This window comes from Protopterus annectens, chromosome 13.part0 (assembly GCF_019279795.1).
Source record: "Protopterus annectens isolate FY-2018-M chromosome 13.part0, PAN1.0, whole genome shotgun sequence".
In the NCBI taxonomy this organism is placed as follows: Eukaryota; Metazoa; Chordata; order Ceratodontiformes; family Protopteridae; genus Protopterus; species Protopterus annectens.
In genome coordinates, this window is record NC_056747.1 from 359,905,942 (window position 1) to 359,920,941 (window position 15,000).

Consider the following 15,000-nt stretch of genomic DNA (forward strand, 5'->3'; position numbering starts at 1 on the left):
AGTGTGTGTGTCGTCCCCAGTAGTGTGCTGTCCAGCGTGTGCGTGTGCGTCCTGCGTCTCTAGTGTGTGTGTGTGCGGTCTCTAGTGTGTGTATCTCTAGTGTGTGTGTGTCTCGGTAGTGTGTGTGTCCTAGTGTGTGTGTCCTCTAGTGTCTCTAGTGTGTGTCTAGTGTGTGTGTGTCTCTAGTGCGTGTGTGTGTGTCTCTAGTGCGTGTGTGTGTGTCTCTAGTGCGTGTGTCTGTGTGTGTGTGTCTGTGTGTGTGTGTCTGTGTGTGTGTGTCTCTAGTGTGTGTGTCTCTAGTGTGTGTGTCTCTAGTGTGTGTGTGTGCCTCTAGTGTGTGTGTGTGTGTGTGTGTGTGTCTCTAGTGTGTGTGTGTCTCTAGTGTGTGTGTGTGTGCCTCTAGTGTGTGTGTGTGTGTGTCTCTAGTGTGTGTGTGTGTGTCTCTAGTGCGTGTGTGTGTCTCTAGTGCGTGTGTGTGTCTCTAGTGCGTGTGTCTAGTGTGTCTCTAGTGTGTCTCTAGTGTGTCTCTAGTGTGTGTGCGTGTCTCTAGTGTGTGTGCGTGTCTCTAGTGTGTGTGCAACCTAGTGTGTGTGTGTGTGTCCCGGCCCAGTGTGTGTGTGTGTGTGTCCCCAGTGTGTGCGTGTGTGTGTGTGTGTGTCCGTGTCCTCAGTGTGTGTGTGTCCTCAGTGTGTGTGTGTCCCCCAGTGTGTGTGTGTCTCTAGTGTGTCTCTAGTGTGTGTGTGTGTGTCCCAGTGTGTGTGTGTGTGTGTGTGTCCCAGGTGGTGTGTCTCCCCAGTGTGTCTCTAGTGTGTCCCAGTGTCCCCAGTGTGTGTCTCTAGTGTGTCTCAGTGTGTCTCTGTCTCTGTGTCTCTCTCCCCAGTGTCTCTGTGCAACTCTAGTGTGTCTCTAGTGTGTCTCTAGTGTGTCTCTAGTGTGTCTCTAGTGTGTCTCTAGTGTGTCTCTCTGTCTCTCTCTCTCTCTGTCTCTCTCTCTCTGTGTCTCTCTCTGTCCCTCTGTCTCTCTCTCTCTCTCTCTCTCTGTCTCTCGCTCTCTCTCTGTCTGTCTGTGTGTCTCTCTGTCTCTCGCTCTCTCTCTCTGTCTCTCTCTGTCTCTGTCTGTCTCTGTCTCTGTCTGTCTCTGTTCGTCTCTGTCTCTCTCTGTCTGTCTCTGTGTGTCTCTCTGTCTCTCTCTGTCTCTGCGCGTCTCTCTCTCTCTCTTTCTCTCTCTGTCTCTCTCTCTGTCTCTCTCTGTCTCTCTCTGTCTCTCTCTCTCTCTCTCTCTAGTGTGTGTATACATATATATGAACTTCGTGACAATAACAGCATTCACAAAATAGTAAATCACACCAACTCTAGTAGTACTTCAGTGCTTTCGTCTTATCAAGACTTCTTCAGAAAGACTGAAGAAGTCTTGACAATAAATTCAAAAGTACTACAAGAGTTGGTTTGATTTGCTATATTTTGAATGCTGTTGTCACCAAGTTAATTTCTTAGTTGAAATTTATTCTCCAACTTTTTTATATATATATATATATATATATATATATATATATATATATATATATATATATATTGTGTGCTCACCCGCTCGAGTGTATCACTAATATGCATGCATGCCTGTATGTATGGCTTTAACCTGTGGGAAGTAGGTGGATTTGGGGATGGAGAATAAGTGTAGTCCAAAGCCCTCTTCTGCATCGGCCAGATAAGTCTGTTGTTCTGTTAGAGGAATAACTTTGTCAAAGAACATTAATCTAACACATGCTGTGGCAGGCCAGGGGATATTTTACTCCAGACTTCAGTTATAATAGAGATGTTTAGAAGGACCAAACTACTAGAAAACACTAAAAATTTACAGGCGAGTTTTCCTCAGGTTACTGTTTCGTAGTATATTAAATGAGTGCAGGGATGTTTGCAGGGAGTAGTGGAACAAACTGAAATTGGCTGAAAGAGCAGCAGCAAGAGTATGACTAATTATACCTGATGGAGAAAAAGACCAGCCAGTAATGTGTCTGTGGTAGGACACTGCACTGTCAGTACTACAGTAAAACAGACAGCAAGTAGAAGAGCAGTCCACTAAAAGCATTAATTGAATAGTACTATGGCGCTATTCAGAATTGCAGTGGTACACTACTACCCTGCTGAAATGTACCTATGTGGTTGGAGCTAAGAACTCAGGATTTGTGAGCAGTACTCAGGTTTGTTTTTGCGGAAAGGATGGTGTTGGAGAGAGACTGAGTGAAGTTTAGCTGGGGGAGACAGAAAAGATGGAAATATTATACAAGGATAACATTGATAATCACTTACAGTGTAGCTCAGAATTTCCGGACAAACAATCTTATAATCATTTTTCCAATGTAAAGCTGTGATTTTGACATTATCTGCTGTCTTGGACCTTGTATGTCTAAAGAGCAGGTCATCAGTGGCGTTTGTCAAAAGTACAGCATCCATGGCACCCAGTAGCATCCCAGGCTGCATCCTGCATGGGCTCAACCAAGAATTAGCACCAGTGGTTACTCTTTTTCCATCATAGTCCAAGCACTGGCTTCATACCAGCTTATCTGAAAAAGGCCATAGTTATCACCTTGCACAAAGGTAGTGCTTCATTGATTCCCGGAACTGTAGACCTATTATCCTTACTAGCCTCCTCTGTAAGATCATGGAGAGAATCATCATGGACCTTATCACCAAATGTATTGGTAACTTCCAAACATTTGGCTGTACTCAGTTTGGGTTTTTCAAAGAGATTGTGCCTGTAAAACCTGGTGAACAATTTCGAGACTGTCACTAAGGCCCTTGTTGAGGGGAAATCTGTGGATACAGCCTACCTAGACTTGGCCAAGGCTTTTGACACTATACCCCACTCATGCTTAATTGACAAATTCACCCAGCTAGGTATCTGCCCATGTATCAGATGGGCTGCTAAATGGCTCGGTGATAAAACCCTTGTAGTCAAAATAGAGGAATCCATCTCCAACAAAGACCTGTAACTATTGGTGTTCCACAGAGATCAATCCTGTGACCTCAACTATTTGGAATCTGTTTCTCCAAGTGAAAACTAAGGGTCTGTAGCTGACAGTTTGTTGATGTCTGCAAACTGGGAGCTTTTATTTCCAAATGTCAACATCCTTCAAGATGGTCTTGCACAAATGAATGAATGGTGCCACAGTCATGGCCTTAAACTCTGTGCAAAAAAATCATCCCTTTCATTAGTTATGTTCCTGCTAACTACCACATTACTAACACCTTAAGTGCACACTCAGTGGTGAGAGACCTGGGCACACAGGTTGACAGCAGCCTTACCTTTGATCACCATGTCTCCACAGTGGTAAGAAGGGAATTTTATATTGCTCATCTAAGTAAGGGCATTGCCTCAAGGAATTAAAAAGGTTCTAACCTCCCTATATTCTTTCCTCATCAGTCCAGTAATTGAGTAGAATGCCCCTTTTGGTATGTACGGTTCCGAACACCTACAGCAACTGGAGAAACCAGAAATGTTCCTCCCGAGGAAAATTCAAGGTCTTCAGCATCTGTCATATGAGGTTAGTCTGAAATCACTGGCACTTTATTCTGTTTCATGCTGACTACGCAGAGACTATCTCTGCCTTGCGTGTATGACTGTTTTTTCACCCTGCTTTATTGGAAATGCTACATTTCTGCAAGTCAGGTGGTACAGTACTTGCTCTAATGGCCTTAACCTGGTATGCGACATGAATAGAACCTGCTGAAGGGAGAGAGATGTCTCCCAGATGTTGCAACACCTTTGAAACAGCGCACCTCATTTGTCCTCTTCAGACACAGTCTGGGATGGTTGGGTAACTGTGAATTCACTCCGTGGTTCCACTTTTGTCCCTCTTGGACAGGGGTGATGGGTGTTGATTGTGGAAATAGTGGTAAAACATGGCTAGGTTTGTAAGGGCCCTGGAGTCATTAGCCTAGTAACCTCCTATGAACTCTGGGCAAAGCATAGTGACACTTACTGAATTAATACTTGGTTTGTAACTTTGTTGGACTAGTGCTTCCAGGCTATACCCTAATATAGCATGGAAGAAACTTTTATGTAAATGGATATTGTCTCAAACATGTTTAGCGTATGACTGTTAAACGGCAAAGCTATCTATACGTTGCATAACACAAATGTAAAGCCTTCTGAAGAAAAAAGATTATGCACAAGCATTAATTTGTGCTGTAACTAACCCTAGTTATAGAAGTGTCCACGCAGCGTCTTTTAACTGTGTTCAAGGAGCAGAGGGAAGCAGGACCACTGGACTTGAGGGGCTATTATGATTTGCTCAAGTACACACTAAATTGTTGCTTAACAGGTGTGTGCGTGTGTGTGTGTGTGTGTGTGTGTGTGTGTGTGTGTGTGTGAAAGGAAGTTGGAGTCCTTAACATAAATTGTTTAAGGCTGGGAGACTTGCATAATCTACTGTCTGTGTATTCCACATCTTCCAAGACAGTGGAAGGTAACCATTGCTTGTTTGCACACACTATAGAGCTTTCTCAAAGTAAGAAATCGCTTGCATCTAAGCGATATTGCTGTCAGTGGAACAGTTTTATGTAATAGGAACAGAAGGTTAACGCATGCTTTGGAAGCAGAGGGGGATATGTTACTCCAGACTGCAGTTAAAATAGAGTTGTTGAGGAGTAGTGAAGTACTGCAAAAAACTATGAATCTTCTGGTGAGTTTTCTTCCGACATATCAGTTTCACAGCAAAAAAAATGATTGCAGGAAAGTTTGTAGAGAGAAGTGGAAGAAACTGAATTTGGCTGAGAGCAGCTATGACCAGTTATACCTTTAAGAAGAAAAAGACCAGCCAGTAATATAATAATGTTTAAGGTTGCAGGCCTGGGTTCTGTAGTAGGACGCTGTGCTCTCATTTAAAAGACAGCAGTAATCCCCTGTAAGCCTTAAGTGAGTAATATGGTGGCCCTAAACATTTCCAGAGTTTCCTGCTGAAATGTACATTTGTGATTGAACTAAGAACTTTATATTTGAGCAGTAGTCAAACTTGTGTGTTTTATTTTTTTTTTAAGCAGAAATGATGCTATTTTGTATGAGACTTCCCAAGACTGTTAGCTGGGGATTCTGCCCCATCCATTGAGGAATAGCCTGAAGAGACAACATCAGATATGTGAAAGTTATGTACTTAACATAACAATAGATCTGTGTTGTCTGCCTTTGTCTATCCTGAACTTCCCTCTCTTCTTCCCCCTTCCTTTTGTTTTTACCTTTAGCTCCTTAAGTGACTGCACTGATATCCCCTTTGTGTTGGTCATATACTCTTCTAACTCTGGGTCTGGAAGCAGGATATTGTACAAGGCTTTTTACACTTGTGTCGAAGGGGATAATACTAATGTGCAACTTCTGAGGTAATTCTGCACTTGCAGAGCCTTATGGCCCAGGGGCGGACCCAGAACCATGGATCCAAAGTTTGAATGGCCAGAGTCAGATCTTAGACTGATCTGATAAACCCATCCATTGAGGAAGGATTGAAGCAGGTAACCTAGATCTGTTGTGGTAAGTACATAACTTATTCTCCTATCTTTATTTGAATGTACATCCTGTTAAGATTTTGCTTTAATGAAAACCCTCAAACCAAAGAGCTAACTACATTTCAGAACTCCCCTACTCCCTATTAATTTAGAATGAACACACAACTGTATGTACATTTTAACAAATGAAGTTCATCCTTCCAGATGGGGACAGTTACTGCAAATTGACAGCTGTGGCCACAGGCATAACCTAATCAAAAAATTAATGTTATTAATGTTACCCATGTTAAAGTGCAGCTTGTTTCCTTTCACATGGATTGCTGTTCTTTTTATTCCTCATGTGAAAAACAGCTTGTATGCTTTCAGAAAGTTAACTTTTAGCCCTAAGAAAAAGTTCTCTGGATATCTTTAAATTAAGTTATGCACTCTTATGAAATGCATTAACGTATTCAGGCAGTTGGAAAGGGTGTGGTCTCCTATTCGCTTCCTTTAATTTAAAAGTATTTTTCATTGAACTGGTCCGTTGTACTTTTTAAGTTTAAGGAATCTTTGCAAATTTCACTCAGAACAGGGCTTCAGCTGGAGACTTCTTGTTTGTTACTGAAAACATTTGCTAATTGGGGAAAAAGCTAGGAAATTTTTTTGCAGTACGATTAATATGTTTTGTGACCTCTTTTTGTCGGTCTTTTTTCAACCCTGTTTGCTTAAATGTTTTTAGTTTAAGCCAAGGGCATTAATCTAGACATCCACCCTTGTAAAAACAAGGGGCGTTTTCATCTTGGGTCCACATGTAATATGATCATAGCTGCCCTTAAACATAGGCCGACTAGGCGGTCGCCTAGGGCACCATTCTGGTAGGGGCTCTTTTCCAGTATTTATTTGGTGTACATAGTCCAGGATGGGGGGCACCAGGTAGTGTGGTGGGGGGCACCATGGAGGCCTTTTGCCTAGGGCACCAGTTGACCTAAGGCCACGCCTGAAAATGATCAGTGGGTTTTTACACTTCACCCCAGCAGCCCTGTTCACAGCATTATACTATCAAACCCTGTTTAAGCTTTCATCTTCTTGTGCTGCAAAATCTGTAGTTCTTAAGTTAACCGCTTTTTTTATTTACTTCATTGTCTTTAATGCACACAACAGTAACTGAAAAGACTCCACACGCACACATTTAAAATATCCCTGTCAGCACACTGTACAAAACTGATTTACAGTATAACATGCAGTTTATATGACAGTTTGTACAAATACTGATAAAACATTGTTTCACTCTTCGTACTTCCCTTTCTTTGTTCTTTCTTAACAGTAGACATAATATGGGGTGTCTGCTTTACAGCCCACCCACACTTCTAACTAAAAAGTCAAAAGTCCAGTCTTTTCTTAGCCACTTATATTTGTAAAGTCATATTTCAGAAATGAGATGCATACTTCATAATCTCATCCGTATTCATTAATTTCACTGTTGCTGGTAGTCTTCCTGATCATCTCAATTTCCCAATACCAGACTGGTTCAAGTCCTCAGGTACTCGCAGTTCCAGTTGTTTTGTGTCTCAAATATTTTTCTTTGGAACATTGCAAAAAGGTTTCACTGGCAAAATCTAAGCTTTATTCCCAAAGAATGAAAAGCAGAGTCCTGTTCTGCTTGTTGGTTTATTTTTGTCGGATAATCTTTATTTCCTCCTTAGCCTGTTCTGCTTGTTTTATTTTTGTTGGATAATCTTTTTCCTCCTTAGCCTGTTCTGCATCAGAAATGTCTTTGATCCTCCAGGAAAATTACTCTGAAGACCGCTGGATACAGCAGCTTAAATTTCATACCTGCCTCTTGACATTCTCTGGTTGCTGGGATAAATTTGCTACTCCTCTGGGTGATGTACAGTGAATAATCTTATTCCACAAACACTCACCTGTCTCCAGTTAATACTTTCCCGTCTGTCACTTTTGCCAGGATCAACTTTTTTTTTTTTGCAAGAAGTTGTGTAGGAAGCAATGCTATGAGTTTCACAGTATTGTTTTTTTTTTTTTTGTAGTGTTGTATGGGAAAATCATAGGTAGTTGCAAGTGTCATTTACTTAGCAGATTTTTTTTTCTTATATGCTGGCTGCTAGGCATTACCTTTCTTGCAACCTATTGGGTAAGTTTGGTCTCTCCTGTATGGTCAAGATCAGACTGCAGGCAAGGGTCATCTCTGCAGCCTTCAGACATTTTCTGTTGGTCTTATTAATTACATCTGGTGGCTGATGCATACATTTGCTACTTGAAGGGCCCAGCAGTGTCCTCCTTTGGGAAAAGACATGCTTTTGAACATGGCTCCCTCAGGATGCACACCTTCTCAAGAGCATGTTCTGTGATCTAAGGCTGCAGACTGTTATCTCGTTTTCAGCTAGATCTTGTAATATCATTTATCTTCTATCTATGATGGTCCTTTCTCCTCCCTACCCTGGTACTCCAGTGTCTTATTTGCTATTTGAACTCTGATCAATTTGGTCACAGTTAAGAGTCCATTCTTCTGTGCTAGAGAGTTATGCTCTGATTGTAAATATCAGTCAGGTACGATGAGTGGTCTGCTTTTAGATGATATTACTAGTGGTGGGGGTATGGGTGAAAACAAGTACTGCAGAGCAAACTGTGATCTGGTCCATGCTGTATGGTTATTTTATGTGCCAAAAGATTTCAGTTTGATTCCTCAGATGTATTCCAAGCTATTGGCCTTTATAAATTTTCTTGGAAATTTACTGCTGAGTACAGTTAGCAGGGTGCTGTACTTCTGTGATGCTCTTATCAGTGAGGGTTGCAGTCAGTTAAATATTTGTGTGTGTGTGTATATCTTGAATTAAGTAGAATGCACAAGTCCAATCAGATTGTTGTATGTTTTTAGCCCAAGTGGGAAGAAGTTTCGGAGTAAACCACAACTGGCACGCTATCTGGGCAACTCCATGGACTTGAGCACTTTTGATTTCCGTACTGGGAAGATGCTAATGAGCAAAATGAACAAGAACAGGCAAAGAATGAGATACGATTCCTCAAACCAAGCAAAGGTAATTTTTCTGTTGCATTGTCCCAGTACGTCTTGTTCTGACAACTTTTATATAGTTCAGTTTCTTGTGTCTTTGGGGCTTCTGGTTTAATTTATGGTGTTTAGCTTGGGGAAATGTGCTGTGAACGCGCTGCTTTATTTTTATGTGGTTTTTGATTTTCCCATCTGTCACTTGCAGTACCATAAATGGCTTACAAACAGGAGATAAATTTGTGGATACGAAGAGGTCCTTTGAATCCTTTACATCATGCTTTGCTTGTAGAAAAATGTTTAAAAGCTAGGGTTTGTAGAATGCTCAATGAAGTGGTTTCAAAACTGTTAAACTGAATTGACTTTTAAGTTAATTTTTAGAATCCTGTGTTCATATATAGGCTTTTTCAAAACTGTTTGCTTCAGAGGTTTAGTTTTGTTTGCTCTGTACTATTTTGTTAAAGGCTAAGATCATGCTCTATCCTCAACTGCAGTTAATCACATAAGTGGATGACTTGTGGTGCAGCCTTTTGAATACTAATATTGGTTTCAAAGAAGATAATTGTCTGAAATGTATGCTAAGCTTTTGGTTTTGTACTTGCTGGTTATATAGTACCAAGCCAGCAGTAATAAAACCACGACCTAGACTCTAGAAATTGTAGATTACTTAACCTTTCATATTGGTGACCAACCTAAACATGATTTAAGCAGGTCCAGTGGTATAAATATTTGGAATATGCTGCACTTTAAAGCCTCTTATAGAAGAGTGTTGGCCATGTTAAACTCAGATTAAGCTAATGTAAGTTGTGTAAAACTTTCTCTCGTTTATTTTTAATGTGCGTTTATAGAGTATTATGAGTAGGTCACCAGTTCTAGCAGACTTAAATGTTAAGAGACATGGATGTCAAGAAATTTGCGCTCTTGGTGAATTTCTTGGCAGCCATGTTGAGAACATGTAGTATGTTAGGATGGGCAACCCATTTATAATGTTTTGTAGTGCATGAAGCTTTACCTATTCCATGTGCTGCTACTAAAATTAAAAAAGGCAGTGTTTTGCTGGCTTTCAAAGCCTTCAAGCACTTAGGCAATGTTAACACAATCCATTTCATTTACACTTTCCATGCCTCAAAACTGTCCAGATTTTTTCCTCTCGTTTGGTCTGGTCTTCATAAAGTCCATGTTTTTTGGACAAATTACTGTGGATTGAATTCGTAAAATGATACACATTTAAGTTTCAGATTTTGTATCGTTCAGAAAGTGTAGGTGAATTACACATCATTTTGTTCTAGGCAACAATGCAAGTTACAACATGAAGTCAGAGACATGTTCCCGATACAGACAGCAGGCAGAAACTAATTTTTTTTTTAAAAAATTTGGCTTACAAACAGGAGATAAATTTGGGGAAAAATTTTAACCAAAGGGGAAAAAGGTTTTTTTTTCCTTTTTAAAATTTCCTTTTTTTAAAAAACCCTTTTTTTCCAAAAGGGCTTTTTTTTTTTTTTAAGAAAAAATTGTTTTAAAAAAAGGGCAGGGGTTTTTTTTTTTTTTTTTTTTTTTTTTTTTTTTTTTTTTGGGGAAAAGAGGAATTTGTCTTTTAAAGTTTTAAAACCGTTAAACCTGAATTGGGAAAACTTTTCTTTTATTTTTAATGTGCTATAATTTTTCAAGTTCTCATTTTTTAAAAGTTTGGGTTTGTCGAATTTTTTGGGTTTGGTAATTTTTAAACCATTTAAATTTTTTAGTATGTTTGGGCCCTTAAAAATTTTTTAAAAGGATAATTTCTAAAATTTGTTAATTTTTTTTGTTTGCTGGTTTCAAAACCCCCTTAAAAAAGCAAACTTAGAAATTTAAACAACCCCTTTTTTCCAAACCCAAAACGGTCCGGGGTTTTTTTTTTATGTTGTTTTTTAAAGTCCAGGGGGTTTTTCATTTTAAACTTGGGAAATAAAAATTGTTAAATTTTTCCCTTTTTAAATTGTAAAAATTTAGGTAATCACCATTTTTCTAGAAAATTTTTAAAAAGGATTAGTTTTTTGTAAGCAGCAGGAAACTTTTTTTTTAAAACCCTTTTTAAATTTTTTCTGCCCTACCAGGTGACAAAAATTAAAAGGGCTTTTTTTTTAAAAGGGCCCAAGACTTAGAAAATTTTAAACCCCTTTTTCAATTTTTTCCCTCCCAAAAAGTAGTTTTTTTCCCTGTTCTCCAAAAAAGGGTTTTTTTTTGTGGTTTTTTGTAAATTTAAATTTTAATTTTTTATTTAAAATTGTGAATTTTAAATATTTTTTTAAAAAATTTAAATGAAAAATTTTTGTAAGGGAAAATAATTTTATTTAAAGGGGATTAAATTTTAAAATTTTTAAATTTGGTTTTAAATTTGGTAATTTTTTATTTTTTAAAAAGTTTTTTAGAAAATTTAAAGTTTGGGGAAAATTTTAAAATTTAAATTTTTTTTTTTTAAAAATTTGGTGGGGGTTTTTTTTTTTTTTTTTTGGGTGTTTTTTGTTTTGTGTTTATTAAATAAATAATTTAATTTATAATTTTTTTAATATCTTTTTTTTTAAAAGGGAAAAATTTTGGTGTGAATTAATTAAATTTTAAAATTTGTGTTTTGTGTTTTTTTTGTGTATATATAAAATTTTATAATATATATATAAAATAAAATTTTATAATTTTATATAAAATATATATAAAATTTATGTTTTTATATATATATAAAATTTTTTGTTTTTGTGTTTTTTTAAAAATTTATATAATAATATAAATAAATATATATAAAATGGGGGTTATAATATTTTTTATATATAATAATATAAATTTTGTGTGTTTTTTATATAAATAATATTTTATATATTAATATATAATATTTTTACTTTGTGATAAATATAAATATAATTTTTATTTTTTTTTAACAAAAAAAAAAAATTTTTGTGGTGTGTGTAATATATATATTATATAAAATGTTGTTGTTAAATAATAAAATAAATTTAATAATTATGTTTAATATAATTAAAAAATTTTTTAATAAAAATTTTTTTAATATAATATTTTTTAAAAAAAAATAATTATTATTATTAATAAAAAAAAAAAAATAATATATTTTATTTATATTATTTTGTGTAATAATATAATATTTAATATATATAATAAAATTATACATAAATATATACATTGTGTTTTATATATATTTTGTGAAATTAAATAATATAAAATTTTTTAATATATTTTTTTGTATACTGTTGTGGTGTGTTTTAAATTTTTTTGGGGTGTATATAATATGTGTGTTTATTTAATATTATATTTTTTTATATATATTTTTTTTGTGTGTGATATATGGTGTTTTAAAAGTGTGTTGGTTTTGTTTTTTTATATATTTGTGTGTGTGTTTTTATAATTTTTTTTTAATTTTTTTAATATTGTGTGTTTTGAAATGTGTTGTTTTTAATATGTTGTGTGAATATGGTTTGTTATATGTTGTTTTATAAAATTTTGGGTGTATATATTTTGTGTTTTTTAATGTATATATTTTTTTGTATATTTGTTTTATATATTTTTTTTATATTTTGTTTTTGTGTGTTTTTGTGTGTTTTTTGATATTTTTGTGTGTGTGTTTGTTGTTTTTTGTGTGTGTGTGTTTGTTTGTGTGTGTTTTTTGTGTGTGTGTTGTGTATTTTTGTTGTGTGTTATATATTGTGTGTGTGTTGTGTATATATTTTTGTGTGTATAATAATAAAATTATTAAATGTGATTAATATAATATAATATTGTGTGTGTATAATATATAAAATATATAAAAAATTTATATAATATATAATATATATATGTGTGTTTTTGTAATATATATATATTTTTAAATTTTGTGTGTGTGTGTGTTTTTTGTTTTGTAATATATATTTTAATAAAAATATTTGTGTGTATTTTTAATATATATATATATATGTGTGTTTTAATATATATATAAAATATATTTTGGTGTGTTTGTGTTTTGTGAAAATATATATAAAAAAATATTTTTGTGTATATTATATGTTTTATATATAAATATATTGTGTGTGTGTGTTTGTTTTAAATATATATATATATATATATTTATTTAATATATATATTTTATTTTTATATAATGTGTGTTGTATTATATTTTTACATGCAAAATCCAAAAACTGAAAACATAACCCATATTACAGTCCAAAAAAAATTCATAAAAATTGGACAAACAAAATTAAAAACAAAAACAAAAAACAAAAACCAAAAATTTTAAAAAAAAATTTCCTAATTAATAATTTTTAAATTTTTCTAATTTTATTATTTAATTTTTTTTCCCCCAACAATTTATAATTTTTTTTTTAATTTTAAATTTTTAATAAGCCTAAAAAACTTTTTATTTTTAAACTTTCCACTTTCTTGTTTTAATTTACTAAACAAATTTTTTTAGGGATTTTTTAAAACCTTTTCCCTTTCTGCATTGATTTTTAAGTTTTGGGTTTTATTCTAATTTGGTTTTCTCATGTGGTAGCATATTATTTTTTTAATTTATATTTTTTTTTTATATAAAAATAAATTTGTGTGAATGTGTGTTTTTTTTTGGGTTTATATTTTTATATTATATTTTTTTTTTGTGTGTTGTATATTTGTGTTTGAAATTATATATAAATTTAAATGTGTTTTTAAAAAAAATTTTATATTTTTTGTATATTATATTATTTGTGTGTATATATATATATAAAATATAAATTTTGTATAATTTGTGTGTGTATAAAAAAAAAAAAATAATATTTTTTGTGTGTTAATATTAATTATATTAAATATATTTATAATTTTTTGTGATAAAAAATTTTTTTTATTTAAATTTAAAAAATAATATGGTTGTATATTTTTAAAATTAAATATAGGATATAATGAATAATTAAAAATTAATATTGTGAGAAAGTATATAAATATTTTTTATAAAGTAAATTTTTATAAATTTTTTTTTTTATATTTTATAAATATTTTTCTTTTTAAAAATTTTTTTAATTTTTTTTAAATTTTTTTATTTGTTGTATTTTTTTTGTGTTTTTTGATGATTTTTTATATTTGTGTTTTTTTTTTTATTTATATTTTATATTTATATTAAAATTATTGTGTGTTTTATTTTTTAAAAAAAAAAATAAAAAAAAAAAAAAAAAAAATTTTTTTTTTGTTTTATGTTTAAAATATATTGTTTGTTTTGTTTTTTTTTTGGTTTTGGATAAAAAAGTGTTTTTTCCCTGCCCCCGTGAGAAATTGGTTACTGACTTGAAACTTTGTGTTTGTGGCCACTAGGGGTCATTTCCATAACTCCTTCATTTGTCCTCAGAGGAGTAGTTTAAGGCAGTAACTTGTAGTTTATTGGCCATTTTGGGTCATTTCCGGTCTTTTCCAGCCCCCTGCTATAAAGCACACTTTAGCGCGCTGTTGCACACTAGGGCAGCACCGGTTAAGCAGGTTTAAACTATTCGGGCTACCTAAAGTCCACTCTTCAAATTTTCCCTTAAAACTACCTTCCTCGAACTATACTACTGATCTAATCAGCGTATCCTATAATTAAAAAGATCATCTCTACTTGACTCCAAGTAGACTGTTCTTCATCTGTTAAACGTAGCACTTGCTCCTACAGTACTTATTACCTTGATACGGCACTCTTGTCATAGATAGTACCCCAAAAAGGCAACCCCCATTTCTCGGTCACCCACGTCCCCCGGAATCTTTTTTAAAGTTTTTTTGTCTATTCCTTCTAGCATGTCGAGGGATCAGTTGCTAGTGTCCTCTCCTGCTCAGCTGGTGAACCTGGGAATATTGAGGCAATGTTACAATTGCCTCATGTGCCTGAACAACCCTCTCCTCCTCCCACAAAACACAAATACATGCGAGAGATGCAACTATACGGCCAAACTGGAGGCTGACTCTCTCAACATAGGACTGGCATGACCAGTCAGGAGGAGAAAGGTTACCACACACACTATAGACCCAGTCTCACACAGTACCATTACAACCTCAAATCATACACATAAACACACAAAGACATACTCGGAGGCTCTGATCAAAAATCTACCAAAACAGCAGAGGCCACCAAGCAGACACCCAAACAACCACCACCTCAGAACACAACACCTGCAACACATAAACCTCACAGTCAGAGTGTCAAACAGTCACAGCCCTTAAGGCCAAACACAATGCCAGACACACTAGTCATTGGTGACTCCATAGTCAGACACACTGACGTCCCGCTCACCAGACTGAGTAAGGAGAAGGTCACAGTAAGCTGCCTGTCGGGCGCTAGAATCCGCCACATAACGCAAGCACTCGGGTCTCTCAACAGCAGGTACAAATATGACTCAGTCATTGTCCCGCGCTGGTGTAAGCGACCTGAGGCATTACCTCTTTGGACTACATGAAAAGAGACATTGAGGAGCTCTCTGATTATGTAGCTCGGGCAGGTATGACCTTGACCTTGAGCAGTATCCTACCTTCACAAAGAATGATGCCACA

At 34.7% G+C, this 15,000-nt stretch overlaps 1 protein-coding gene across 2 annotated transcripts in view; it reads left to right on the plus strand.

The window, feature by feature from the left end:
* MBD3 (methyl-CpG binding domain protein 3) overlaps positions 1–15,000 on the plus strand; it is a 729,401-nt gene that overhangs the window by 41,713 nt on the left and 672,688 nt on the right. For both annotated transcript variants that reach the window (XM_044053964.1, XM_044053965.1), the window contains exon 2: positions 8,368–8,527. In XM_044053964.1, the coding sequence (XP_043909899.1) occupies positions 8,368–8,527 (160 nt within the window). The remainder of the gene's footprint in view (positions 1–8,367; positions 8,528–15,000) is intronic.